Here is a 26,228-nt window from a genome sequence, read left to right on the forward strand (position 1 = left end):
ATAAACTAAGAAACACACAATCCCATTTTTTTTGGGAAAAGGTTGAGAGGGTGAGTGTTGTTGTAGAGAAGAAGTATTAAATTAGGGTTTACCATAACCGATGTTTCAGGCTTCCGAAATACAATGGAATTTACGTCAAGTTGATAATTATTTATGAACGTAAAAAAGTGAATGGACTAAAATTACCAAAATGAAATCAGGGAGACTAAAATTAAGTAATCAATAAACTAGAAGGACTAAATTAAATTGTAATTAAACAAATTTTTTTAAAAGAAACTATTCAACTTACTTTTGGCGTGGGCTTTTCTTGTACTCTTTGACAGAATTGCGATAGTGTGGGTTTTTTTTTTGTTTTTGGTCAAAGTGTGGGTTTATTTTGATCAAAATTGTCATGTGGGCTTCAACGTTTTAGAACTAGGCCTAGCAGAGACCAAAATGAAGTTGATTTCTATATATACACACACCATATTATATCCATGCACCCTAATATTTTAATTCTCAAAATATGAAAGCATATGGGCATCTTATGTTGGTACTTAGTAGTTACGTGTACTAATTACTATAAATTATTTTGTTTTTGGAAAACCGACCAACACTACCCGGGAGGGGGTAGGGAGAGAGGGGAGCGGCGAAACTCCGGCGAGGGGGTGGCGAAATGACGGTCTTGACGATGCTCCATTGTTCGTCGTGCCCGGAGGGGTCCCTGCGATGTCACTCCGACGCTCAAGTTAGAACGTGGGTTAAGATTGTGAAATGGGATAGATGAATGTATACCTTAAGTTATTCATGCCTTAGCTTTTATAGAGTTTGAGAGTGCCTAGTACATCCTTGAGCTTCGTGCCTTTGCCTTGGTTGTTGGTCCATAATTGCCTAGTTCGCCGGACGGGGTTGATCGTCCCTATAATTAGTCGGGTTGAGGAGGCAACGTGATTGACCCAGGGGTGATCGGCTCGAGTGTCTTCCAGAAGAGGATGCAGTCGTCCTATCATGGTCGAGTGGGGAGTGAGCGATTTTGCCGACTCCCAGAATATATATATATATATATACACACACGATATTATATCCATGCACCCTAATATTTTAATTCTCAAAATATTAAAGCATATGGGCATCTTATGTTGGTACTTAGTAGTTACGTGTACTAATTACTATAAATTATTTTGTTTTTGGTCAAATGAAATCCCCATTCTAATAAATATAAATACATGCAATATCCGGGCTAGTTTTACAAAAGAAAAGTATACCCGGGCTTTAGTTGTGGTAGTTGTGGGTCGGTGCTGACAAGAAAACAGGACGGAGGAGAGACGCGGAACGAAGCCAAACAATTAAAAGTGCACACAAGATGGCGAAACCAACGTGTCGTGTACCTATCCATCTATTTCAATTCTTATACGTCTCTTAGTATAGGAAAATTAATTAAAAAATATTAATTTCATAGACTAATGCAAATGGCGTGCGGATGTCAAATGCATCAATTCAAGAACAGAAAATTTGGATTTGTAATTATTATTTTTTTAAAATATTTTATGAACATAGAAAAAACACATCTAGACTTCTAGTTAGGTGTCACATGCTGAGGAAGCTAACAGAGGTTCACTCTTGGAACAAAACGCACACTCCTAAAAAGAAGAGTTGTCCACCAATTAAAATTTTAATGTAAGAGATTCAAATCTTCGACTAATAAAATGGTAAGAATTGAACACGAGACTAACTAGCTGGACAACACGATATGAGAGTTATAATTTGTTGGTTGCACCTCGGGGTTCAGAGTTAAGGTTCGATCCCTCAACAAATCTTAAAGTCTCGAGTGATTAGCCCCATTGCTACTGACTAACGAAAAGATGCATTAAAAAAATAAAACTTAAATTTCAAGAAAAGAAAATAATTTGTTGGTTGCACCTCGGGGTTCGGGTTTAGGAAGCGGGTCAAGAAGAAAACGGGTTTAAAAAGAATATGCCCATTATGCCGTTGTATGTTGTTCGCAGACATTCTGAGATGCCTCAATCTCTCTCTTTCTCTATCTTTGTTGTTTCATCATCTTATATTGGCACGCACTTCACATGCTACTTTTTTCATTTCCACCTTCTCTTTCCATAACCAGGTTCGTTCGTTCTTCATCTCTTTCTCTCTCAATTCAAATTTCAAACATTGGGAACATCGTTTGTGATCTTCGTCTCTGTGCAACTGTTCTTTCGAACATGTTCTTTTCTTTGGTGTTCGGTGTTGTTTTCGTTACGTGTCGTCATTCATTGCTTTCGTATCTTTGTTTGAAGATTTTGTTTCCTAATGTATTGTTTTCTTTGGTTCCTTTTCTGTAAACTTGTTAGGTAAGGAAAACCAAAATTAAACACAACAAAACAGAACAATAGAATGGGAATTAGAATTAGGGCTTTGTTTTGTTTGCCCAATTTCACTGTGTAGTTGGTTCCTCGAAGTTCAGTTTACTGCTTTACAGAACCTAAATTCCAGGGCTATTCTCTTCTAGGTGTGGAATGAGAGCGGTATTTTTCGTCGTATGCATTTGAAACTGTATGGATAGGGAAGTGTTGAAGAATTCAATTATTAGGGAAATCATAGGAAGAGTGAAGGATAGGAATGAGTAGGTAATAACTAATAAGTGAGATAGAATTTGTTGGATTTTATTCATTTAAAGAGCCGGATGATTCAAAAATTAACTACCTGAATTTCATCATACTTTGTAATAAATGAATCTGGGGTTTCAATCAACAATTTAGAGCAGCCAAGATGAGAATGTGATTCCTGAAAATAGGGAAAGGTGAATCCATAGCATAATTTCAGTTAATTTTGACGAATGATTTCCTTAGCGTGCCATGAATAGCTGTGCTTATCAAAACTTGTATTTGTTCTGCCCATTAGGTTTTTATTGTTGTTCTGCGTCCTGTGCTTTGCTATTATGCCATGTAAAATGAATATTGAGTTTGCAGTTGCACTTAGCTTATCTTATGGTATCATTGTACTTCTTGGTCATGTATATTGATGTGGTTCTGTTGCCATAAATACTAATGCTGTTATTTTTATTTTCTGCAGGCTGTTCTTTCTGGTTTTCTGGAACTCCTAAAGTGAACTTCATTAAAAGAACATTAATTCATTATAATAGACTTTTTGTTTTTTTATGAAAGATTTGGATGGGCTCTGATAAGCAGTCGGCTGGTTTTCTTGATACAATAAAGATGGAGAGGGTTAGAACTATATTTACCCACACTTATCCTTACCCTCATGAGCATTCCCGCCATGCCATAATTGCTGTTGCTGTGGGTTGCCTGTTTTTCATCTCATCTGACAATATACATACTCTAGTAGAAAAATTAGATAACAATATTAAGTGGTGGTCTATGTATGCCTGCTTGTTTGGGTTCTTTTATTTCTTTTCAACACCTTTTATAGGCAAGACTATCAAGCCAAGCTATTCAAATTTCAGTCGATGGTGAGTTTCTTTAACAAATTGATCTCCCTGTATGTGAATGTTTACTCTGTATCTTTATGAGGAAGAATTCAATTTACAGGATTTGAATTAAGTTGATGTCTGCTTTGCAGGTACATAGGGTGGATTTTAGTGGCAGCTGTGTATCATCTTCCTAGTTTTCAGTCAATGGGAGTGGATATGAGAATGAATCTATCTTTGTTTTTGACAATATATGTATCGTCTATTGTATTTCTTACTGTGTTCCACATTATATTTTATGGACTCTGGTATATTGGCCTGGTTTCGCGTGTGGCTGGGAAGAGACCAGAGATCTTGACCATTCTTCAAAACTGTACTGTAAGTTTGGAAGATGATTTTTTGTTCCTCGCAAGACTCTATATTATTCTGATGTTTATTTAAAAATAATGTAATAGGTACTTAGCGTGGCATGCTGTGTATTTTATAGTCATTGTGGCAACCGAGCCATGTTAAGAGAAAGACGGCCTGACCAAAAAAATTCGAATTGGTTTTCTTTCTGGAAGAAAGAAGAGAGAAACACATGGCTTGCGAAGTTTCTTCAGGTGTATGAGTTGAAGGACCAGGTTTGTTCATCTTGGTTTGCTCCAGTTGGATCTGCAAGTGATTATCCTCTTTTGTCAAAATGGGTTATTTATGGCGAGGTATTTAATTTAGTTATATAAGTTGTAAAGTCTTCTATGTCTATGTCCGTGTAGTTCTTTCCATGTGATGATGTCAGAGTTATTTTTGTGTTTTAGATAGCTTGCAATGGTTCATGTCCTGATTCATCTGATGAAATTTCTCCCATCTACTCACTCTGGGCTACGTTTATTGGGCTTTACATGGCAAATTATGTGGTTGAAAGGTCCACTGGGTGAGTAGTTCTTTTCAGTTGGTTTTATGTGCCGAACTTTGTTATTTTCTGCATGTTAGTATGATCATTTCTTTTTCGTAGTCCAAAGTATAAAAATTGTGTTGAAAAATGCTTTTGATAATAATGCAAATTAGCGTCATGTAATATACAGTCTTTTTTAATTAAATTGATCAATAAATAATGTCAGTTTTTGTTCTTGGCAGCAATCTTCTGTCGAGCATTTCTGAAGATTTGTAACAGATTTATTGTGAAAATTTTGACCTAATTTAACATTTTTTCCTTTTTTCCATCCTTCATAATGAGATTTTCAGAACAGAATGAGATTAAGACTTAAGTTTTCCTATATATTAGTTTTTTAGGTAATATATGTATTAGTAATTTATTTTTGCAATACTGTTTTCATGGACTATATTTCCCTGTGAATAGAAACGTGCAATAGTGCCATGAGCCTTTGGCACAATAGTGCACATTGAGAAATATTTATTATGGGTGGTATGGCATTTTCATTTTGCATTACACCAGCCTTTATTTTCTCATTATTTTACTTAATTTCTTTGTTTATATGTTTTAAAAATTAACAGGTGGGCTCTCACTCACCCATTATCTGTTAAAGAATATGAGAAGGTGAAGAAGAAGCAGATGAAGCCTAATTTTTTGGACATGGTTCCTTGGTACTCTGGGTATGTGTATAAAATATTTTGTTCCAAATTACTTTTATATTATATTTCAAAGGTGTTTTGAAGGTTTTCTTGGGTGCATGGTCACACTTGCTAAATGATGCAGAACATCTGCCGATTTATTCAAAACAGTTTTTGATCTCATTGTATCAGTTACTGTCTTTGTTGGGCGTTTTGACATGCGTATGATGCAGGTAACATTTTTACTTTTCCTTGCCCATTGTATTTCATTTAAATTTAAAATTATAGCTTGAAGATCAAAGTTATTTGCTACTGTATTATATTCTACGTAGTATTAAATTATAATAATTGTTGCTGCAAGTATTTTCATAAATTTAATTCGAATAAGTTTTTAGTTACTCACTTACTCCATATATGATGTGAGGATAATGTTAAATCGTTGTAGTTCTCTATGTTGTGCCCAATGACCTCGTATGTGGTCTTTGTTTCTTGAAGAACATCACGATAAATTCAAAGCCTGAATCGTGGATGTGCTTGCATACAAATTATAGAAGGGGTTTTATGATAGACAATTTTTTCATGCTTGTAAAATCTTCTTAACATTTAACTTCTAGTCTCTAGGTTTAGATTTAAATTGTTCAGCGCAGTTTTTAACTTTCTATTGAGCATGCAAGTGCTGAACTTTTTTTCACCTGTCTTTGCTGATAGTTTATCACTAATATCTTTAAGAAGTCTTCGTACATGGCACTTTTTAATTCTCATATTTATGGTTGAGGATGTATTATTCTCAAATTTGTAGTTTGCTTTGCATTATTCCTTATTGTTGTCACAACACTGTCATCAACAGGCAGCAATGAGTAGGGCTGATGACGGAAAGCAACAAGGTGACCTTCTATATGATCATTTTAGTGAGAAGGATGATTTTTGGTTTGACTTCATGGCTGATACTGGTGATGGTGGGAACTCTTCTTATGCCGTTGCACGACTTCTTGCTAAGCCTTCCATTCGCACACTAAAAGATGATTCTGAGGTTTCGTTACCACGTGGAGACTTGCTAGTTATTGGGGGTGATCTTGCGTAAGTGGCCATACTTATTTGTTGTGGCTATTATCACATGATTTGGTCAATTATTATTTATTAACTTCAAGCTTCGGAATGATAAGTTGATACCATTTATATCATGGTTCTTGATTCAGAATTTTGAAAACCTTGGTTTAGAATCACATCGTGAACAACAAAATGCCGAGCCTTCTCGTTAGTTTGGATTTTTTTTTTTCAACTTCTACTTGAATTAAGATTGAAAGTATTTAGTTTTGTGTGTCTAACTCTTGGTTTCTGGAGCATGTGAGTTATAAATCCTCATTATAGAACCTAACAAATTCAATGTAAGAACTTGTGAACTTCATCCAATGCTTTTAGATTTTTGGACCGTGATTTTGCTATTCTCCCACCCTTTGAAAGTCTCTGTAGTTTAGCTAAGATTAAATGTCTTAGCTTGCTTTGACATTGACAGCTGATTTCCCGCTTCACCCTTTTGCATAAACCTGATGGCTAACTTGTGGCGATTTTATGACATTAGATTTACTGATTTTGTTTGAGGTTTGTTGACACATTGTGAGACACCGAAACTGCTTTTTCAACTGACATCAATAATCAATTATCTTTTCGTAATCTTTTGAAGTTTTAACTCTTTTCTTTTCATTATTCTTTTTTCTATTTCTGTGCTATTCTGCAATGACTTATTTATGTCATGTTATAGATATCCTAATCCATCAGCATTCACATACGAAAGGCGTCTTTTTGTTCCCTTTGAGTATGCTCTCCAGCCTCCTCCATGGTATAAAGCAGAGCAGATAGCTGTGAATAAACCCGAGGTACCTTTTGGAGCTCAACTGAAACAGTATGATGGACCTCAGTGTTTTGTTATTCCTGGGAACCATGGTTAGTTTTGCTCCTGGTTTGAGCCTCAGCAAATTATATGTTACTTTTTCCAAAGTTCATTGAAGTTTCATAGCTTTCCCTTTTTGTGTCTATTATTATTAAGTTTCGTTTTTCCCATTTATTCTTTCTTTTTGTCGTTTTTCCTTATCTCAGTTTTCAAAAGACTTTAAACTTGTATTTTAGGCCTAATGCCATTATGATGTATTGTTATTATTGTTTGATTCACAGACTGGTTTGATGGACTTCAGACTTTTATGAGGTACATATGTCATAGAAGTTGGTTAGGTGGATGGCTCATGCCCCAGAAAAAGAGTTATTTTGCTTTGCAACTTCCTAAACGGTGGTGGATTTTTGGGTTTGATCTAGCTCTTCACGGTGATATCGATGTGTACCAATTCAAATTCTTTACAGAGCTGATAAAGGAAAAGGTAGAGTATTCTGTCTATTTCTTTGTTATATGATGGTGAAATACATCATGAATGTTTTTGTTCACATTTTTGCTTGAAGGAACTGTTATATGATAATTTATATCATATACGGTCAATTTTGGTAGAATGACTTAAGTGTCAGCATGTCAAGTCTCAAGACTCAGACAATGATATGTAGTGAGTTCATTGTAGAATGTGGTTATTTCACTTATTTGATTATAAAGAGTTGTGATTTCTTGACTAAATTTTAAATTGTTGACTGTTTGATTCAGTATTTCAACAGCATCTATTTGAAATCTTGTTATGCATTTTTGATATTTTACTAGTGATCTCAGTTTTTCTTGTGGTCACCATTGTTTTTCTTGATCTCAGTTTCACTTACTGATTGCATTTAGACATTCAAAGTATCAGCTATCATGCTTTATGACTAATTTTGTAAGGTTATGGTTACTCTGTCTTTTGAGACCTTCTTGGATATTATGCTTATGATTTTGGTTTATATCTAGGCTAGGAATGTAATTTCTGCTTGATGCTTCTAATCATTCATAGTTTCTTGGAATGGCTACAACATTCCCCAACTACAGGAATGAATTTCGATGTTCACTCATAATTTATTTAATTTTGAAGCAAACTTAGTATTATACATGGATATAGATTTGGCTCCCTCAAAATTAAATGTTCTTATCTTGAAGTCTCTTGATTCTAATGTAGTTTTACTAATGTTATTTGTACACAGCACTTTGCACCCCTTTATTACCAGTCATCTTTTTGTTGTTACAAAATAATGCTTGATGTATATATAACATTTACTAGTAAAAGACTTTGGTATGAGAGGTGGAAAAAGGATTAGGATTAAAATCTGTCCTATATTTTTCTGGCTGCTATAATCATTGTCATGGACTATGTATTTCATCGAAGGGGCCAGTGAATTTTGTTTTATCATAAGACTAGTGAAACATATTAAGTACCATAATATGCTGTGTTTTTATTATGTACTTTTGCTTATGAGTGGCTGTCCTGATCTATAAGTTTTGACTAGTGGATACAATATAGTTTTTTTTTTGTTCTTTATTTACTGTTGCATATTACTTTCTGGTTACAATTTGGACCCTCTCTGTCTTTATACTTGCTTTATACCTCCTTATTTGATCCATAGACTGATTGAGCTTACCTGTTCACATTATGACAATTTAGGTTCAAGAGGATGACTCTGTGATCATTGTTACTCATGAACCTAACTGGCTTACTGACTGGTATTGGAACGATGTTACTGGAAAGAATGTTTCACACCTGATTTGTGATTATTTAAAAGGAAGATGTAAGCTTCGAATGGCTGGGGACTTGCATCATTACATGCGTCATTCCCATGTAAAGTCAGATGGGCCTGTCCATGTTCACCACCTTCTTGTAAATGGTTGTGGTGGAGCATTTCTACATCCCACCCATGTTTTCAGTAAATTTAGTAAACTTCATGGAGTTTCCTATGAATGCAAAGCTGCATATCCTTCCTTTGAAGATTCAAGCAGGGTTTGTAGTTGCTTGTTATTGTCTTCCATAATTTTAAGCACTAAATCCTTGTTTTCTAATACGCTACTAGAACATTATGGTGTAACATATTTTTAAATTTGATGCAGATTGCATTAGGGAATATCCTAAAATTTCGAAAGAAGAACTGGCAATTTGATTTTATTGGTGGCATTATATATTTTGTACTAGTCTTTTCAATGTTTCCACAAGTGAGTTCCTCCATTTCTTTGGTATTCTCTAGTTTTTTTTAATATTCTTATGATGTTAATTTTGTTTTTATTTATTGGATTCTTTTTCTTTCCTTTTGGCCCATAGAGTTAGCACTATTAAACTTTATGCTTATCAGATACAGATAGGGTAATGTCATTTGTCACTATCATGTAACAATCTTCTTTTACTTATTTTCTAGTGTGAGCTGAATCACATCCTCCAAGATGATACATTTTCTGGTCAACTAAGAAGTTTCCTTGGTACTGCGTGGAATGGATTTATATATATCCTGAATCACTCTTATGTGTCATTCGCGGGAGCTATGCTGTTATTAATTGCAGCATATTCTTTTGTTCCACCCAAATTGTCACGGAAGAAACGAGCAATGGTTGGAGTCCTTCATGTTTCTGCGCACCTCACTGCAGCACTGATCCTTATGTTACTTCTTGAAATTGGCATTGAAACATGCATCCGGCATAACTTGCTGGCAACTTCAGGTTTTGTTTTCCTTCCTGTTGAATGATTGGTATTGATATCTTTTTCTGGAACATGTACTGCCTAAGTTGATTAATTTTATAGGTCCATTCAGTTTCACTAAGCTTTTATTTTGGTTCCTCTTCTGAAATGCAACTTGTGGTTTTGAAGTTAATGCTATTAAGGCCCCATGACGGATTGGCATTGATGTGGTACTATGGCATGCCATTTCCAATGTCCAGAAAAAAGATGCTTTATCATCAATTTTTATTATTTTTATTACTATTCTTGTTGCCATGTCACTGCACAGTGCCATATCAGCACCAAACTAATGAGTGTACTTAACTGCATCATTTTGAAAATGATTAGAAATATAACTTTGTTCTTGGGCATTCATGGAACTTTGTGTTAGTAACCCAAGACTCGGAACTGAGAATATATTTTTATTGAAAGAAAAGAATAGGAGAGTAATCTTCTCCAAGGGTTGCCCCTTACAACTGAGCAACTTCTTTGTTTCTCCCAAGTATACATCTGAGTTCCTCCCTCCAATCTCACATCCTACTATATCTAACTAATCATCTCATGTTATCTACTAACTAACTGCAACAGCCCTAACTACTATAGAAGCCCCTTACTCATTTTTCTTCACTCTCTACATCCTAACACCTTCCTAGCTTTTAGGTAAGTTGTTCTTAAACGTAGTATTAGAGCTTCTAAATTCATATGATTAATTGGTTTGGTATTTGATTTGTACTGCCCTTATTTTAATTAATAAGTTAAACTTTGGTAGTTGTATTGACCACATTTTAGGTGAAGCATTGCCCACATTTTAACCCAAAGATCTATTGAGTGGGGCAGTTTGCTAGAAATATTAAAACAATATTATGAGAATAAAAGCATAACGTGCAGTGAAAGTGACTAATAGGGATGGCGTGGGTCCAAGACCCATTGGGTACCCACAAAAAATACCCACAATGGGTAGGGTAAAAACCCGCTAGATGGGTATGGGGTTGGGTATGGGTAAATACCCGCAAAAACTAATGGGTACGGGTGCGGGTATGGGTACTATAGTACCCAACCCGCCCCATACCCGCACACATATTATACATTTGCATACACATAATTGGTAGTATATGTTAATAAACTTAAAGTATAACTTCCTCACTTCTTTTAAAAAATACGTAAGTGAAGTCTTAATATTATATATACGAATCATAATTATTCTCACTTATTTTTAAAATAAATTATTAACCGACAACTTTAGGAGTTTATCAATAATCTAAATTTATAAATTTAAAGCTTCAATTCTCGCTTATTCTTTTTATAAAATTTATACCTATTCCAATGATTTTACTTCTTAAATATTCGGATGATCGTTTGTATTTTTAATTTATGCTTTTTTCGCTAGCTAAATTGCGGGTAACGGGTACGGGTATGGGCATATAGGTACCCACAGGGTACGAGGACGGGCATTCAGGCTGCTACCCACGCGGGTATGGGAACGAATACAGGTACTTTTTGGAAACTCGGGTATGGGGATGGGTACTATAGTACCCTACCCAAACCCTACCCATTGCCATCCCTAGAATTGAGCTTCAGTTGAACTAGGAAGACCATTAATGTAGTAAGGGATGTATTGTATGTAGCTGTGCAGCCAGGATCGTAAGCCACACAATACTGATACATCCACAATAGCCAGAGTGCTTATAAAATATTAACTATCATATTCATAATTATTTACTCAGGTATTTATTTATGCTTCAGTTAAATGTTAGGAACTAGGTTCAATGTTAGAAACTAGGTTCAGTTGGTTGGCTCCAATAATCTTGTTTTGACTCCTAATCTGGTGAATTTTAGTTGAGATCCAGTTACTCTGTCATTATTTATCACAATAATTTAATGAGAAAAGGATATGCATCCTTTGTAAAATGTAAAGTAGGGTTATTGAAGGTGGCCTAACTCAACCCGAAAGCTAGCTCACGAGTTAAGGTTTGCACAACCATATATAAGCAATTGCTTGGCCACATCTCTAGCTAATGTGGGACTCTAACACACCCCCTCACGCCCAGTGTAGAACATCTGGAGCGTGGAATGAAACGGGTGACCCAAATATGGGGAGTCAACAAATGGATCTAGGATAGGGGCCCAGGCCCATGGTCAAACAACCATCAGCTCTGATACCATGAAGGAGGCCTAACTCAACTCAAAAGCTAGCTCAAGAGTTAAGGTTTGCACAACCATATATAAGCAATTGCTTGACCACATCTCTAGCTAATGTGGGACTCTAACAGTTATGTCCGAGTATCCTATTTGGGACCATTTTTTTAGTACTTATGTTGTATGCACTACACCCCTGATAGTATTGCCGTTTATTCTTAAATGGCTTGTTTCCTCTTTGGGTTATAATGACTAGTTATTTGTCTGTAATTCAGGTTATCACACTTTATATCAGTGGTATCAACAAGTGGAAAGTGAACACTTTCCAGATCCAACTGGCCTCCGAGCTCGAATTGAGCAATGGACATTTGGTCTTTATCCAGCATGTATCAAGTATTTAATGTCTGCTTTTGATGTGCCAGAGGTATGACAATTGTCGTGATTTTTAATTCTGACCTCTTATTGTCCTTATAGCGAGTACTGTAATGGAGATTATTTTCTCAGGTCATGGCTGTCTCACGAAACAATATTTGCAAGAATGGATTGGAGTCTATTTCCCGAGGGGGTGCTGTAATATATTATTTTTCCATCTTCCTTTATTTTTGGGTTTTCTCGACCCCTGTTGTTTCCTTAGTATTTGGAAGCTACCTATATATTTGCATCAACTGGCTTCACTTGCACTTCGATGAAGCCTTCTCATCTCTCCGAATAGCTAATTACAAGTCATTCACGCGATTCCACATCAATTCTGATGGTGATCTTGAAGTTTATACACTGGCTGTTGATAAGGTAGGAAGCCATTATTCATTTTATGTAAGTTGAAGTATTGAGTTGGTTCAGGTTACAATCATTAGTTAAACAGAGTTACCGAAGATACTTTGATTATGTGATTGCTGTGTTGTTTTGCTTTCTTTAATATTTTAGACTCCTTTTTTCTACACTATCAAGACACTTGCTCTTATTGACTGCACAATAAATCCCACATCCCCTTTTTGTGTTTACAAAAATTAAATATTAGATAGAAGAAGAGCATGTATATATTCATTGGAGAGGAGTGCTACTATCATACTCTTTTCAAAACACACACACACTCCATATGATTGGTCTATTTATAAAATAGTGAGAGAAATTCACATATTAAAAAATGTGTTGACTTTTGAAAAATTAAACCAATCAAGTTGAAGTGTGTTGCTAGCATTTCTCATTCATTGGTAATTTTTTGTATATTCCTGGTTAAAATATTTTAATTGTATACGCATTTAGCGTTCTCTGTAATCGATGAAAGGTTCAAGAACACTAAGATTGCTCAGATTCTTGACTGGAAATTCTTTGGGGGCTGCATGAGAAAATTTTAAATAATAACTATATTATCTTGGATTTGATTAGTTTTCACCGCTTTATTAAACAGTGTTAATATTTTGAATGTGTAGGTTCCTAAGGAGTGGAAGCTCGATCCTGATTGGGATGGGGAGCCAAAACAACCAGAACATTTGAGCTATATGAGAAGCTTTCCTAGCAAATGGAGGGCAGCCACTGCCCACCAGGATCCAGTGCATACTGTCAAAATTGTTGACCATTTCGTTATTGAACGAACTGAAAAGAATGACAATGTTACTGCTACAGCAGCTAACGAGCCAGTTCAATGATTTGTTGATTTGGTTATTCTAGTTGTAACATAATTTAGGTAGCTTTTCAAAGAAATGAAAAGGGAAAAAAAATGCAGTTTCCTCTAGTTATTACAATCTATGTCCCACAGCTTCACCACTTGTGTAGTTTACTATGCATTTCTGTTATTTTTTAACTTTCTGCTAAGATAGGCCGAAGTTGGGGAGTGCCGAGTTTATAGTTCAATTGTGATAGTATAATATGTATCTGGCCCTGATGGAGGTGCTGGTGACAGTGAGCCTAGAAAACCAAATGTAGGATAACTTGTGAATAGAGTGTAGGTTAACTCATGAGTAGGTGAGCAATTAACAACACTGTTGAATTGGAAGTGTTTATAGACCCAAGCTTCCTCAACGATGGACTTGAGAGGAGTCTTGAAGGCGTCACATTCTTACCGTCTCAGTCACTTTGTTTAACTTGTGAACTTTCTTTTTCAATTAGATTCTTTTAATTTTAGCTAGTTCTTATCAAATTGTGATTGACCTTTGATAAGTGGCTCGTTAGCTAGTTCTTATATCTCAAGTGAGAGATCTAGAGATCTTTGCTCTAAACTTGAGATATAAAACCTGCTTCCCCGTTAGGCAATTAATACATGTCTATCAAGAGAGTAGTCTCCCTCAAACAAACAAGATTCTCTCAAACAGGATTCTCTCAAGAATGTAGAAAATGAATCTAACTCTCATTAACCAAATACACATTATAATTTAATAACGTGCCTAGAAATAACTGTTTTGTTAACATTTTGAATGTGTAGGATCTATCTAACTAGACGGTAATTTAATTTTGATTTGTTCTAAAAAATTCCAATTTCCAACAGGACAAATCCTTGTTTATTTGTATCAATCAGCCATTTTTGTACTTCATCCCAGTTTTCAATTTGCTTTGCTAAGGGCGCAGTATGGATCTTGACCTGATGGTTGTGAAGATGTCTTATAAATTCTTGAACTTCCTTGATTGAAGTAGATGAAATTTGAAAAGGAAAAAGCTAGATGGCGTGAGGGTTCTCATCCACAAAGTGACATGAATGCTCTGGCTGATCCCTTCATTTAACTTTTGTTTTCCTCGCCGTAAAAAAGACTTTCCATTTCCTCTTCTGCCTTGGATCATCTCAATTGCAACTTTCAAGCCCTGATCTCCTCAAAACCACCGTCCTATTAAAATGTTCGTTGCTTCAGAAAATGGAGTTAGGTGAGTTGTCTGATTTTGTGAAGACGAAAAATCTCTAATAATAGATATTAAATCCCAAAAAGATTTAATAGATTCATTGGATACTTAAATATATGAGATAAAATATTTCACATAACTATCCTCTCCTTTTCACAACCGATCGTCACCTCCATCTCACTGTTGCGTTTGTAATTGGTGGTTTCCACATGACATCGGCATCCAGGGAGATCATCTCTACCACTACCAAGGAGGAGATGTGAGGTGGTAAAAACATGTACATATTTTTTTACTACTATTAAGAAAATCATTTATTTTGAATGACTAAATTAAAAAAAAAAAATCATTTATTTTAATACATCACCTATTTGGTGGTATAAGCTATAGAATTCATCATTAGAAACATGTACATAGCTTTTTACTACTATTAAGAAAATCATTTATTTTGAATTAGACTAAATTAAAAAAATCATCTCTTATACAAAATAATGCAAAGATTTAAATGAAATGACTATGTAATTAAAGCATATCTCCGCAAGTAAGGTATAATTTATCTAAAAATAAAATCAGCATATACTTTTCATTACATCCCTTTCGGAAGATTCACTATTATTATATTAGTATGTTAAAAAAGTATAGGAGAAAAGAGATAACACACCATCAACCCTACCATCAATGCCATCTATGAAAATCAGGAGGGGCTTAACTCACATTGTAATTGATTTATTTTTTAGAAAATGTTCTCACTTCTTTAAAAATTGACTTTTCCAAAATATAAATCAATTATAATGAGTGTGTTGGAGTGGTTTCTTAAAAGAATGTGTTGCTAGCATATTTCTCCTCAAATCATTAGTGCACTAGTCTAAATGACAAACGTAAGGGATCTTCCTAAAGAGGGATGCTCTCCAAGCATAAATTTGGAAATAGCATCCACAAGTAGATCTACAGAAGTTAGTGAAAAGACAAAGGTTTTGGAGATAATATGGAAAATTGCACCCATGTAAAGATCAATAGTCATATATACCACAAATTTTATACATTATGGATAAAATTTTCAATATAGCAACTCAACAGGAGCATAAGGAATATCTGTTAAGATATCCGTTAGTCACCGGTGTACAGGACATTAGCAAACACTTGTTGACAAAAAGTGAATAAAACCCTTCATATTGATTGAGGTAAAAGTTCATTCACGTTGCACTCAACTAGTATCCAAACACACTAAAAAGGATCTTAAAATCTCAACAACATCCAAATTACAACATCAAACCATTAATAGCTAGCCGGAAATAATGTCCACAATACGAAAGGAATCATGAACCTCAAGAAGTTGCCGCTAGGCTATATCTGTATTCTGTAATAAAGATTTAAGTCTTACCCCCTTTGGCTCTACCTTAAAAATTCTTGCCAATAAGGAATGGGCAAATTCTTGACAGAGGTAATGTCCTGCATCTAAAAGAAACATTGAAATTAGAATAAATGTGAGCAGTGACAACAATAACAATAACCAAATCTTTTCTGAGTAGGTAAACTACGAATCTCTAACTTTATTAATTGTTTGGTTGATTTCTCTCTACTTCTAGATTCGTCATCCTTCCTAGTTGATGGTTTAGTGGGTCTTATTATATGTGAAAATTATCTACAGACTAAACTTTACCATCTTTTCTACATAAGAGTTAGCCATATTTTCTCCCTAATAATCGTACTACAAGTTCTATATTGTCTTGTTTATTCACTTATCCATTGAAACAAACTCAAATTCATCTATTTGACATTAATTTTACTTTCATGCTAGCTCTTTACACCCAACATTTAGTCTCAGATATTCTGTATGATGGACCAAAGGTACCTAAACCATGAGACCAATATATTCTCCAATTTTGACCTCTAAGTTACAACTCGTATCTATCTTGATTAACTTACATTTTATACACTTTGTTTTTATTTCACTTATACAAAAGTCATGTGTTACCGATGTTTGTCTCCGTCTCACAAAATTTCCATTTATTTCTTCTCTTCAATTTCCAATTAAGAATATAACATCCATAAAAAAGCATGCATTGTGGTATTCTCTGGGATATGCTAAAATTAAATGATAAGGCTCAAAGTCATCCCTTTGAAATTTGGCCTGAGACAACAACAATATTTGCTGTGACAAGACTGCTGCTATGACCTCCTTGGGCTTAACTAATATTCCAATAGCCCAATAAACAAATTTTACATGCAATCTAATGTAAGAAATATGATACTCAAGAGCAATACCACATGTTAAAACATGAAACGTATCATTTTTCCTTTTCAGCATTAAAAGTAAAACAAACATATATTTCTCTTTTAAGAATGAAAAACATTTTGTAAGAATGCATCAAACAATAGCGGTGACCTCGCCTGATCCGATATCAATTAAAAGCCTCAATTTCCAGAAGTTAAAGGAAGAAAAAGGAATTTCTAGAAAGCTTACCATAAAAAAAGTCAGTGCTATTAACAAAATAGAAAGAGCATCAACAGTCTTCTTATAAGATGATCAGGCGAACAATCTGTCCCATATACCGGAATGACTTTGTTGTTTCTCTTAAACATTTATTTTTTTCATCTCGAGACCAATGCTGCATGAACCAGTCAAACATAAATAAATAAGAATGACAGAGCATCTAAATATTATACTAAAGCCACAATTAAAGGATACATAGTAATCAACCTCTGAGAGCATGTTAAGCTTCTCACGAACACCTTTCAGCATTTCTGGTACATCTCCTTCCCATCTGAAAAATTCCAGCTCCTTACCTTCCAGGAGCTGTTCAGAAACCTAGAAGCAACAAAAATAGAATGATAAGCTTAGGGTTTCATCCTATGTACATAATTAAGTTCTTTATATAAGGAATTCTTCAATTCTGATTCAAAGTTGAACTGCAGGGTTTTAAAACCTATTAATATTGGAAAGACAAATCATAGTCTCTCTTCTGCAAGATTGGACGGTCTATCTGCACAGAAAACCTACTCCTGCCTTTGTTCTGATATCATTATGTGTCAAAATCAAAATTAAGCTATCACTCAATACAATCCAAGAGTTAATGGGACAAGATCCACACTAAAAACATTTAATTGCTTGATCCGATGGCCTATTCTACTCCAAGTTTCCAACATCCCTTTCAAGGGCCAATATTTCCTCAAATACCTACCTACATAATAAGGGCAATCAGATTATATTCAGTTATTCCATGAATCCATGCTTGTGCAAATGGAACTTCAAGTTTTTTAAGAAAGCTAAATCTTTGAGTTGTGGTTTCATTTGATAAGCGATAACCAATCAAATTCCTACTCTCTCTCTCTCTCTCTCTCACAAGGGTCTGTCTGTATGTCATCAACTTCCAAAACTCCCTTCACTTCTTATATTAAAAAATATAACAAATTATCTAACTGTTTCATCTATCACTCACTATCAAATGGACTCAAAACAGTTGTCTCCTTTCCTGTTTCTCCAATCGAACAACAACACCTTGGTAAGAAAGAAAGAAAATCCCACTTTCAGAGGAAGGTAGAAACCTTTTTTGCTATGACCTGACCAGCAGCTATATGAGAAAAATGGATGTTGTAGAAATGGGAGAGAAACAAGGGCGCACTTGTCTCTGCAAGCTCCTCCAAATACTTTGCATATGTAACCCCCGGAGAGCTGGGAGTCGGAACCACAAGCCCTCGTTCCTCAAACCATGCTAGATCCTTCAATATCCCTTTTGATCTTTCCAATCCACATTTCCTCATGTACGCATCTGCAAACACACAAAAGACTCATAATCATAATCTAACCATAATAATTATCCAACTTCCATATCAATAAATAAATAAATCATAAGTATAATACATTAATAACATATTGTCAAAATACCTTAACTTAAAAGTAATAATATAGTGGAACCTAATATAATACCTCCGCGATTAACGACTAAATGTTTGTTTGAATTTCCGTTGAGCTCAATGTGGCAAAATCTTACTTCTCCGATCCAAGTTAGGTTAAACGAAAGCAATTCTAGCTTCTCTATTGATAAAGTAATAATATATTGGAACCAATTAGTAGCCTCACTTGCATAGCAACTAAGTGTATGTTTGAATTTGTATTGAAGTAAATATGGATCTACAATTGAGCTCAATCTTACTTAACCTTGAATTCAACTTGAGAAATTCTAGCCAATTTCAAAATTAAGGAAAAATCTAAGCTGAAATTAAGGGTTTACATGAAACGTTGTCGGACTCGTCGACGATGCGTTCGAGTGTGGCGAAGACGAGGTTGTTGTCGACCAAGAAGCGGAGGAAGCCATCCATGGAGGGCTGCCACGTATCGTCATGGGAAGTGGAGGGAGCGGTGGCGACGGTGGTGTCGTTGCGGAGTTTCATGGCGACGAACCTCATTTCTTCGGTGATTCCAGTGGTCTCTCCAGGGTAGAGCTTCCGGTACCGCTTCCTCTTCTTTTGCACCGGCGGAGAAGTGTTGTTGAAAACCACCCTCATTTTGACGGTTGTTCTTGTGGCGGAGCTCCACTTAGAAGGCGGAGGAGGTGGTGTTGCTGGGAACCATAGTTGTTGCACGGGTTTCGCACTTAACCACATCGGAAACACTCACTTCTTCTTTGTGGGTTTTCAAGATATATATATATATATATATATATTTTACTTTTTTTTTGTTTTGGTTACATTTATTTTTTATTTTATTTTTTTTACTTTTCTTAGAAGCCTTAAATATGTTTATAGTTAAAATCAATATCAATATCAATATCAATCAATTAGAAAAGAAGAACTCTCATCAGGCCAATTCGATGAGGTGTCGCTTCCAGATTAATTCTCAGGCCAATTTAATGACGTGCCGCTCCTAGATTAATTCTCAGGCAAATTTGATGAGGTGTCACTTACAGATTAATTCTCATTTAATATTAAAAATATTAAAAAAAACATATAGAAAATATTTTTTAAGGATTTTATTTTGTTTTTATTGTTATTTGTTAGATTAATTTATTATTAGTCTTATCTCATTGAGATATAGTTTAGATTTGTTTCTCTATTTTAGATTAGTATCTACTTAAATAGTTAAATAGAGATAAGTTTAGATATATTTAGTTTCTTTTTATCTCTTTGTTAGATTAATAATAAACTAAATCTTAACAGATATTCAACAGAGTCCTTATATGTCTTTGGCTTCTCTGCATTCTTAGCACTTTCTTCTTCCCCATCTTCTCTATTGGTACAACTTGCTTTGTTCCCTTTTCATAGACAATATTTTGTTCTATTTCTGCTGATTTATGCTACCTTTAATCCATGGAGACTGCCTTCTTGATTGAATGATTGACTTTTACTTAACTTTTTCCTGACTGACATAGAGTAAACGTGTTTTGATTCTGGTTCGATATGAGAATTTTTGAAATTGCTATATTCGCACAGATCCTTCTCAATGACCTTCAAGCTGTCTGTTTCAGAGACCGTGAGTGAGGAATAAATTGATTGAAGAGGTAAGCTAACATAGAAATAGAAACCGTTTTGTGTTTTATGTTTTTGATATGTTATTTGAATTGTGATCATTGTTATTGCTCACATTTCTTTTCTTGGATTTTCCTTCTCTATATTGTGGACTGCACTCTAGAATTTAACAACTTCAGTGTTACTGTATACATATGCATGTAGTTTTGTTGTTTGATCAACAGTGATATAGTTCTCTGACATAGTGTCATCTAAAGTTGCATACTTCACTTTGTTATTCCTAACCCTACTTTATTAGTTATAGCATCATATTGAATGTTGTTTTTAATAAAATATACACAAATTGAATAATTCTAAATAGTTAGTGTATATTATTTTTTTTAAAAATTGTATATTGGAAAACACAAAAAAAAACCGTTTGAATTAATTTTTTGAATAGGTAACTGGATTTATATTTAAGGCATTTATAAAAAAAAAATCACATGTTGACCAAAAATATGAAGAAAAATACAACAAATTATCTAAGCACATGTTGACCTTTTTAAATTTTAGATTTGATTAGGATTTAAGTTGTTTATTTCTTGATTTTAGATGTTATTATTTATTTTGCCCTCTGAAGATGTTTGCCACCACACAAATTATATCCATAAACCTTTTTCTCCGTGGCAAAAATCAAGCAATCACCATTCATAACGGCAAACCCTTCAACTCTTGGATCTTTCTCCTTCAATCCCATTGCTTTCACCCTTATTTCAAAATCCTTCTCCATAAAGTTGACTTGTAGTCTTCCAAGATCCATACGGTAAAGACACGCTTCCGGTACCTTACTAAACAAATTGAATGAACTGAACTCTTCACCTTCCCCCATTCAAAAATGCCCATGTCGCAGCTATCATCATGAGAACCCCTTCTTGCATCTCTTGGGAGCCTCAGCATTGTTGATTGACCACTCTCATAATTGTAGTCCATTATATATGGCCTAAAGAAATGACTTGGTAAAATATGGAGAACTATCAGATATGACGTAGAGAGAATTATTCAGAGTCACAGGCATATCAAATCTCATGTTCCTACTACCAATGAAGAAGCTTTTCTCCATGGCCTCTCACACACCTTTCTTTGGAGAATACACTTTCTGATGATTTTCGCTGATTTCGCCAAGAAACTCAAAAAATCTTATAAGAATTGAAAGTCACTTTGAATGATGAGCCATTTTCTGAGTTTCTTGGCGAAATCAGCGAAAATCATCTCATCAAGCAATGGACTAGCCTTGTGTCGAAGCACGTCGAGAGAGTGAAGTTGAGCTTTTTCTGTGCAATCCTGTCACAGAAACATGGCTCCCAATTGCTACTCCTGCCAGTGTTCATGAATCCCCTAATGCTAATGTGGATGTTGTGTTTCAGTGCATGAACGATAATCTTGATGTGGATGACTATAGAATAACCTTGATTGATGGCCCCCTTGAATGGTCATCACATCGTGATTTGAAAGTCTATTCTCCAAAGAAAGGTGTGTGGGAGGCCATGGAGAAAAGCTTCTTCATTGGTAGTAGGAACATGAGATTTGATATGTCTGTGACTCTGAAGAATTCTCTCCACGTCATATCTGATAGTTCTCCATATTTTACCAAGTCATTTCTTTATGCCATATATAATGGACTACAATTATGAGAGTGGTCAATCAACAATGCTGATGCTCCCAACAGATGCAAGAAGGGGTTCTCATGATGATAGTTGCGACATGGGCATTTTTGAATGGGGGAAGGTGAAGAGTTCAGATCATTCAATTTGTTTAGTAAGGTACCGGAAGTGCGTCTTTACCGTATGGATCTTGGAAGACTACAAGTCAACTTTATGGAGAAGAGTTTTGAAAATAAGGGTGAAAACAATGGGATTGAAGGAGGAAGATCCAAGAGTTGAAGGGTTTGCCGTTATGAATGGTGATTGCTTGATTTTCGCCACGGAGAAAAAGGTTTATGGATATAATTTGTGTGGTGGCAAACATCTTCAGAGGGCAAAAGAAATATGTGAGCGTGGATTGAGAGGCAAAGTTTGTTTCACTTCTTATTCTAACATTCTTCGACCGTGTGGAACTGGTGCCACAACCTTTCATGGTTATGATATCACTCATTGTCCCAAGGAAGAAAGAAGCACTTCAGCCTGCAACACGAAGTTCTGCTCAGAAGAAAAGTGACCTCTTATTATTTCTTTAATTGGGTAGAGTTGCGGAATGTTAAGTTGTAATTTTCAGATATTGTTAAATAATGAGATGTAGTTGTTTAATGAGTTTGTACCTATTGTTTTACTAATTCTATGTCGTTATTCTGATATTCCTTTCATTGAATTCAATTTTTCTGATTTCCATTCAGTTTTACTTTTTTTTCTCAGCTCCATATCAATCTTTCTTATAACTTTGCCATTCTGAATATTTTGTTTATTTTCTTTTGCCAGAGGCTTTTCAAATCCTTTAGCATTTGTAATTGTATGGTATAAAGTATTGGTGGTTGTTATGCAGGGTTCTGTTAAGGTACTTTATTTTGGTCTTTATTTTCATTGAAAACTCAGCGTGCTTGAAATTTTGAATTTGGAAACCAATTCTCTTTTGTATTCCGGTTACTTAATTTTGGAACAATAATGAGCAAAACAAAAGGGGAAGAAAAGTCTCATTTTCCTAGCATTGGCATTTGATTCATTAGGGATAGTTAACTTGATGAAAACTGTTATAGATTATAAAATATAAACTTACAAGCATTTAAGAAGGGAGCCTTTGACGCAATGGTCAAAAGTTGTTGTCATGTGGTTGAGATCACGAGTTCATGTACAATAGACCAAGTAATCGGACCCTTCCCTAGCATTCAGATTTAGCATAGTAAGTGTTGGGGGGTAATGAAGAAACAGAACCATCAGTTTAGTAAAACAAAACCTATAAGTATATATGATCAACGCTATGGCAAGTGAGTTCTTCTTTAAAAGGGAACTATTGATGAATAAGCATAAGATATATTCCTAGAAACAAAAGTAGCAGCAATGTAATGAACACATTTTTTTTGGAGGCAGGAGCTTAAAAAGCAGTGATTATCAGAGCATTATATTCCATCACTTGTTGGGTTGAACATATATCACTATGCTGATAGAACAATGTAGTTCGATCTAATAAGCTAATGCCGAAATTCATTCTAAGACTGTGTTTTTCGGAGACAGAATATTGGTAAACATCTAAGAAAAAATTATCTATATTTAATCCACCTTCATTCATACCCAAAAAAGAAAAATTGCTTGGCTTATAGCTATAACTTCTATTTTAGCAAACTAACTACTTTGGGACAATGGATTACAATTTTTGGGTAAAACATGATGCAAGAGCCCTGACAAGTATTTTGTTCAGATTACCATAGGCCCGGACAAAAGGGTCTTATTCATAAAATTCTCACATGTTGAAGTAAAAGGTATTTTGAAATTTAAGTTGAAAAAACAATTCATAATTCATGCTTAACTTTCCTATAAATAACTCCAAGAGTCTTGGGTTTGGAAGAAGAGATTTATATGACACAACCTGAAGGTTTTGAAGTTCCAGGCACGAAGAATCTTGTATGCAAGCTTCACAAAAGCTTGTACGGTCTGAAACAGGCACCGAGACAGTGGTACAAGAAGTTTAATGAGTTTATGAGCAACTCAGGTTTTAATAGATGTGACATGGATCATTGTTGCTATGTTAAGAAATTTGCTGACAGTTATATTATTCTTGCTTTGTATGTTGATGACATGTTGATAGCAGGATCAAATATGACTGAAATTAATAGGTTGAAGCAACAGATGTCAGAAAACTTTGAGATGAAGGATCTTGGTCCAGCCAAACAAATCCTTGGTATGAGGATTTCCAGAAATAGATCAGAAGGTGTTCTGAAGTTGTCCCAAGAGAAATATGTTGAAAAATTACTGGACAGATTCAATGTTGGAGATGCCAATACCAGAAGCACCCCTTTGGGAAATCACTTAAAGTTTTCAAAGAAGCAGTCCCCACAAACAGATGAAGAAGAAAGTTACATGTCAACAGTTCCTTATGCATCTGCAGTAGGGAGCTTGATGTATGCTATGGTTTGTACAAGACCTGATATAGCACATGCTGTGGGAGTTGTCAGCAGATTCATGTCAAATCCTGGGAAGGAGCATTGGGAAGGTGTAAAGTGGATACTGAGATATCTGAAGGGTTCTTCAAGAATGTGTCTATGCTTTAGAAGAAATGATCTCACTTTACAGGGGTTTTCTGATGCAGATCTAGGAGGAGACTCAGATGGTGGAAAAAGCACCACAGGTTATATTTTCACCTTAGGAGGAACTGCTGTGAGTTGGAAGTCTAAACTTCAAAATAGAGTTGCTCTCTCAACCACTGAATCAGAATATGTTGCCATTTCAGAAGCAGTCAAGGAGATGATATGGCTGAAGAATTTTCTCAAAGAATTGGGAAAAGAACAAGATGTTCCTCCATTGTTTAGTGACAGTCAAAGTGCTATTTGCCTTGCAAAAAATCCTGTCTTTCACTCCAGATGCAAGCACATACAGATGAAGTATCATTTCATCAGAGAACTTATCAATGATGAAGAATTATCTCTGTTGAAGATCTTAGGATCAGAGAATCCAGCTGATATGTTGACCAAGACTGTTACAGCTGATAAGCTGAGGCTTTGCATTGCCTCAGCTGGCCTTCGAGGATAATTGAAGACGAAGGCGCTACACTAGGTGGAGAGCAGATTAGCTTATTGCTTACAAGAAGTTACTGCAATTAGACTCCAAGTGGGAGAATTGTTATGTTATGTAGTCTATTTGTAGTCCCACATCGCTTATGTAGTCTATTTGTAAGTCCCACATCGCTTAGAATAAGGAGGAGGTTGACTTACTCCTACTATATATAAGCACCTCATTGTAAGCATTATACACACCAAAGAAATATTACTACCTAGTGTAGCCGTGGACGTAGGTACGCACATTATGTTCCGAACCACGTTAAAATTCCTGTGTGATATTTCTTTCTCTCTTCTCTCTTTTCTATTGTTGCTCCCAACATTGGGTACCAGCACAACACATTTTCGTCACATTTCAATAAGCAAGGTGATCAAGTAGCTATTCACATCACAGTCACACGTACACTAGCCACAATGGTTGCCAAATTCAGTTCTATCAAGTTTCATTGGCATTGCTTCTCTTTTTGGCACTCTAGGCATTTCAAGCGGAATCCCGCACTCTCTACGATGCATCAGTGCATGCGAGGCATGAGCAATGGATGAGTTGCTAGGGAAAAATCTACAAGGATCTCCAAGAAAGGGGAAAATGTAAATTACATTGATGCTTCCAACAATGTTGCCACTAAGCCTTACAAGCTAGGCATCAATCAATTTGCAGACTTCAAAAATGAAGAGTTCATAGCAACTAGAAATAGATTCAAAGGGCATATGTGCTCCTCAATCACAAGGACAACCACATTTAGGTATGAAAATGTGACTGCAGTACCTTCCACTGGGGTAAGTGTCCTATAATTAAAGCATTAAATCTCATAAATTAAGATTGAAATGTCATTTAAGTCAAGTTTTAATTTACCTTTAAAACTAACACATCCACATTCCTCAAATCACAGTCAAACACAAACACCCTACCTTTTTGCTTTTTTTTTCCTGACACCTTTTACCTCTACAATCTATCATTACATTACTGAACAGCTAACTGCTGCTAGTATTGTCATCACTGAAACATGCTGCAGAGTGATCATGATCATAATCTCCTCCAGGGTAACTAGGCAAAGAGGCATAATATATAATATATAGGAGTAATTTGATTAGCAGGGCTGAAAGTGTTATGAGGTTGTTGCTACATAGCATGCCAATAGTCTGCATCATGCATGTTCATGTTCATCATTGGTGATGGTTGGTTATTGAAGCCATTCATCATGTTCATTAACATTGATGATGGATATTGATTTGGGGCAAAACCACTATTAATTTTGAATAGCAGCAGCTGCAGAGAAATTTCCCTGAATCATGTTGTTGGACTGAACAGGAAACACTCTAATCCCATTGGAATTTCCCCAAGAACAATTGCATTGCCAACATTACCATTATGAAGTTTTTATTTTTACAAATTAAATCGGTTAATATTACCCTACTATAAACTAAACATATTTTGGTCTTTGATCAGAAATGCCCACAAGCATGGCCACCCCGTCGAATCGGAATTAAGTGGTGATTCATAGATTTC

General features: G+C 35.3%; 2 protein-coding genes across 3 annotated transcripts; one reads left to right on the plus strand and one right to left on the minus strand.

Moving 5' to 3' along the window:
* The first annotated feature begins 1,953 nt into the window (after positions 1-1,953).
* LOC130716920 (uncharacterized) lies at positions 1,954-13,455 on the plus strand. 2 transcript variants are annotated; one of them, XM_057566962.1, is made up of 16 exons: positions 1,954-2,101; positions 3,049-3,445; positions 3,556-3,781; positions 3,859-4,104; positions 4,201-4,316; positions 4,898-4,996; positions 5,100-5,187; positions 5,802-6,031; positions 6,714-6,895; positions 7,124-7,323; positions 8,518-8,850; positions 8,958-9,059; positions 9,260-9,557; positions 11,967-12,115; positions 12,196-12,480; positions 13,122-13,455. In XM_057566962.1, the coding sequence occupies exons 2-16, from the start codon at positions 3,147-3,149 to the stop codon at positions 13,335-13,337; spliced, it is 3,069 nt and encodes a 1,022-aa protein (XP_057422945.1). In that variant the 5' UTR covers positions 1,954-2,101; positions 3,049-3,146; the 3' UTR covers positions 13,338-13,455. The 2 variants fall into 2 exon arrangements, 1 of the variants encoding a protein (XP_057422945.1); XR_009012223.1 differs by lacking the exons at positions 12,196-12,480; positions 13,122-13,455 and adding an exon at positions 10,943-11,045 and having other exon boundaries at positions 11,967-12,105.
* A 2,048-nt stretch (positions 13,456-15,503) lies between these two features.
* Positions 15,504-19,148, minus strand: LOC130720611 (probable inactive heme oxygenase 2, chloroplastic). Its single transcript, XM_057571278.1, has 5 exons — positions 18,750-19,148; positions 18,064-18,287; positions 17,219-17,326; positions 16,982-17,126; positions 15,504-15,972 (listed from the first exon to the last, which is right to left on the minus strand). The coding sequence occupies exons 1-4, from the start codon at positions 19,120-19,122 to the stop codon at positions 17,034-17,036; spliced, it is 798 nt and encodes a 265-aa protein (XP_057427261.1). The 5' UTR covers positions 19,123-19,148; the 3' UTR covers positions 15,504-15,972; positions 16,982-17,033.
* Positions 19,149-26,228: the final 7,080 nt, after the last annotated feature.

Source organism: Lotus japonicus, chromosome 5, assembly GCF_012489685.1.
Source record: "Lotus japonicus ecotype B-129 chromosome 5, LjGifu_v1.2".
NCBI lineage: Eukaryota > Viridiplantae > Streptophyta > Magnoliopsida > Fabales > Fabaceae > Lotus > Lotus japonicus.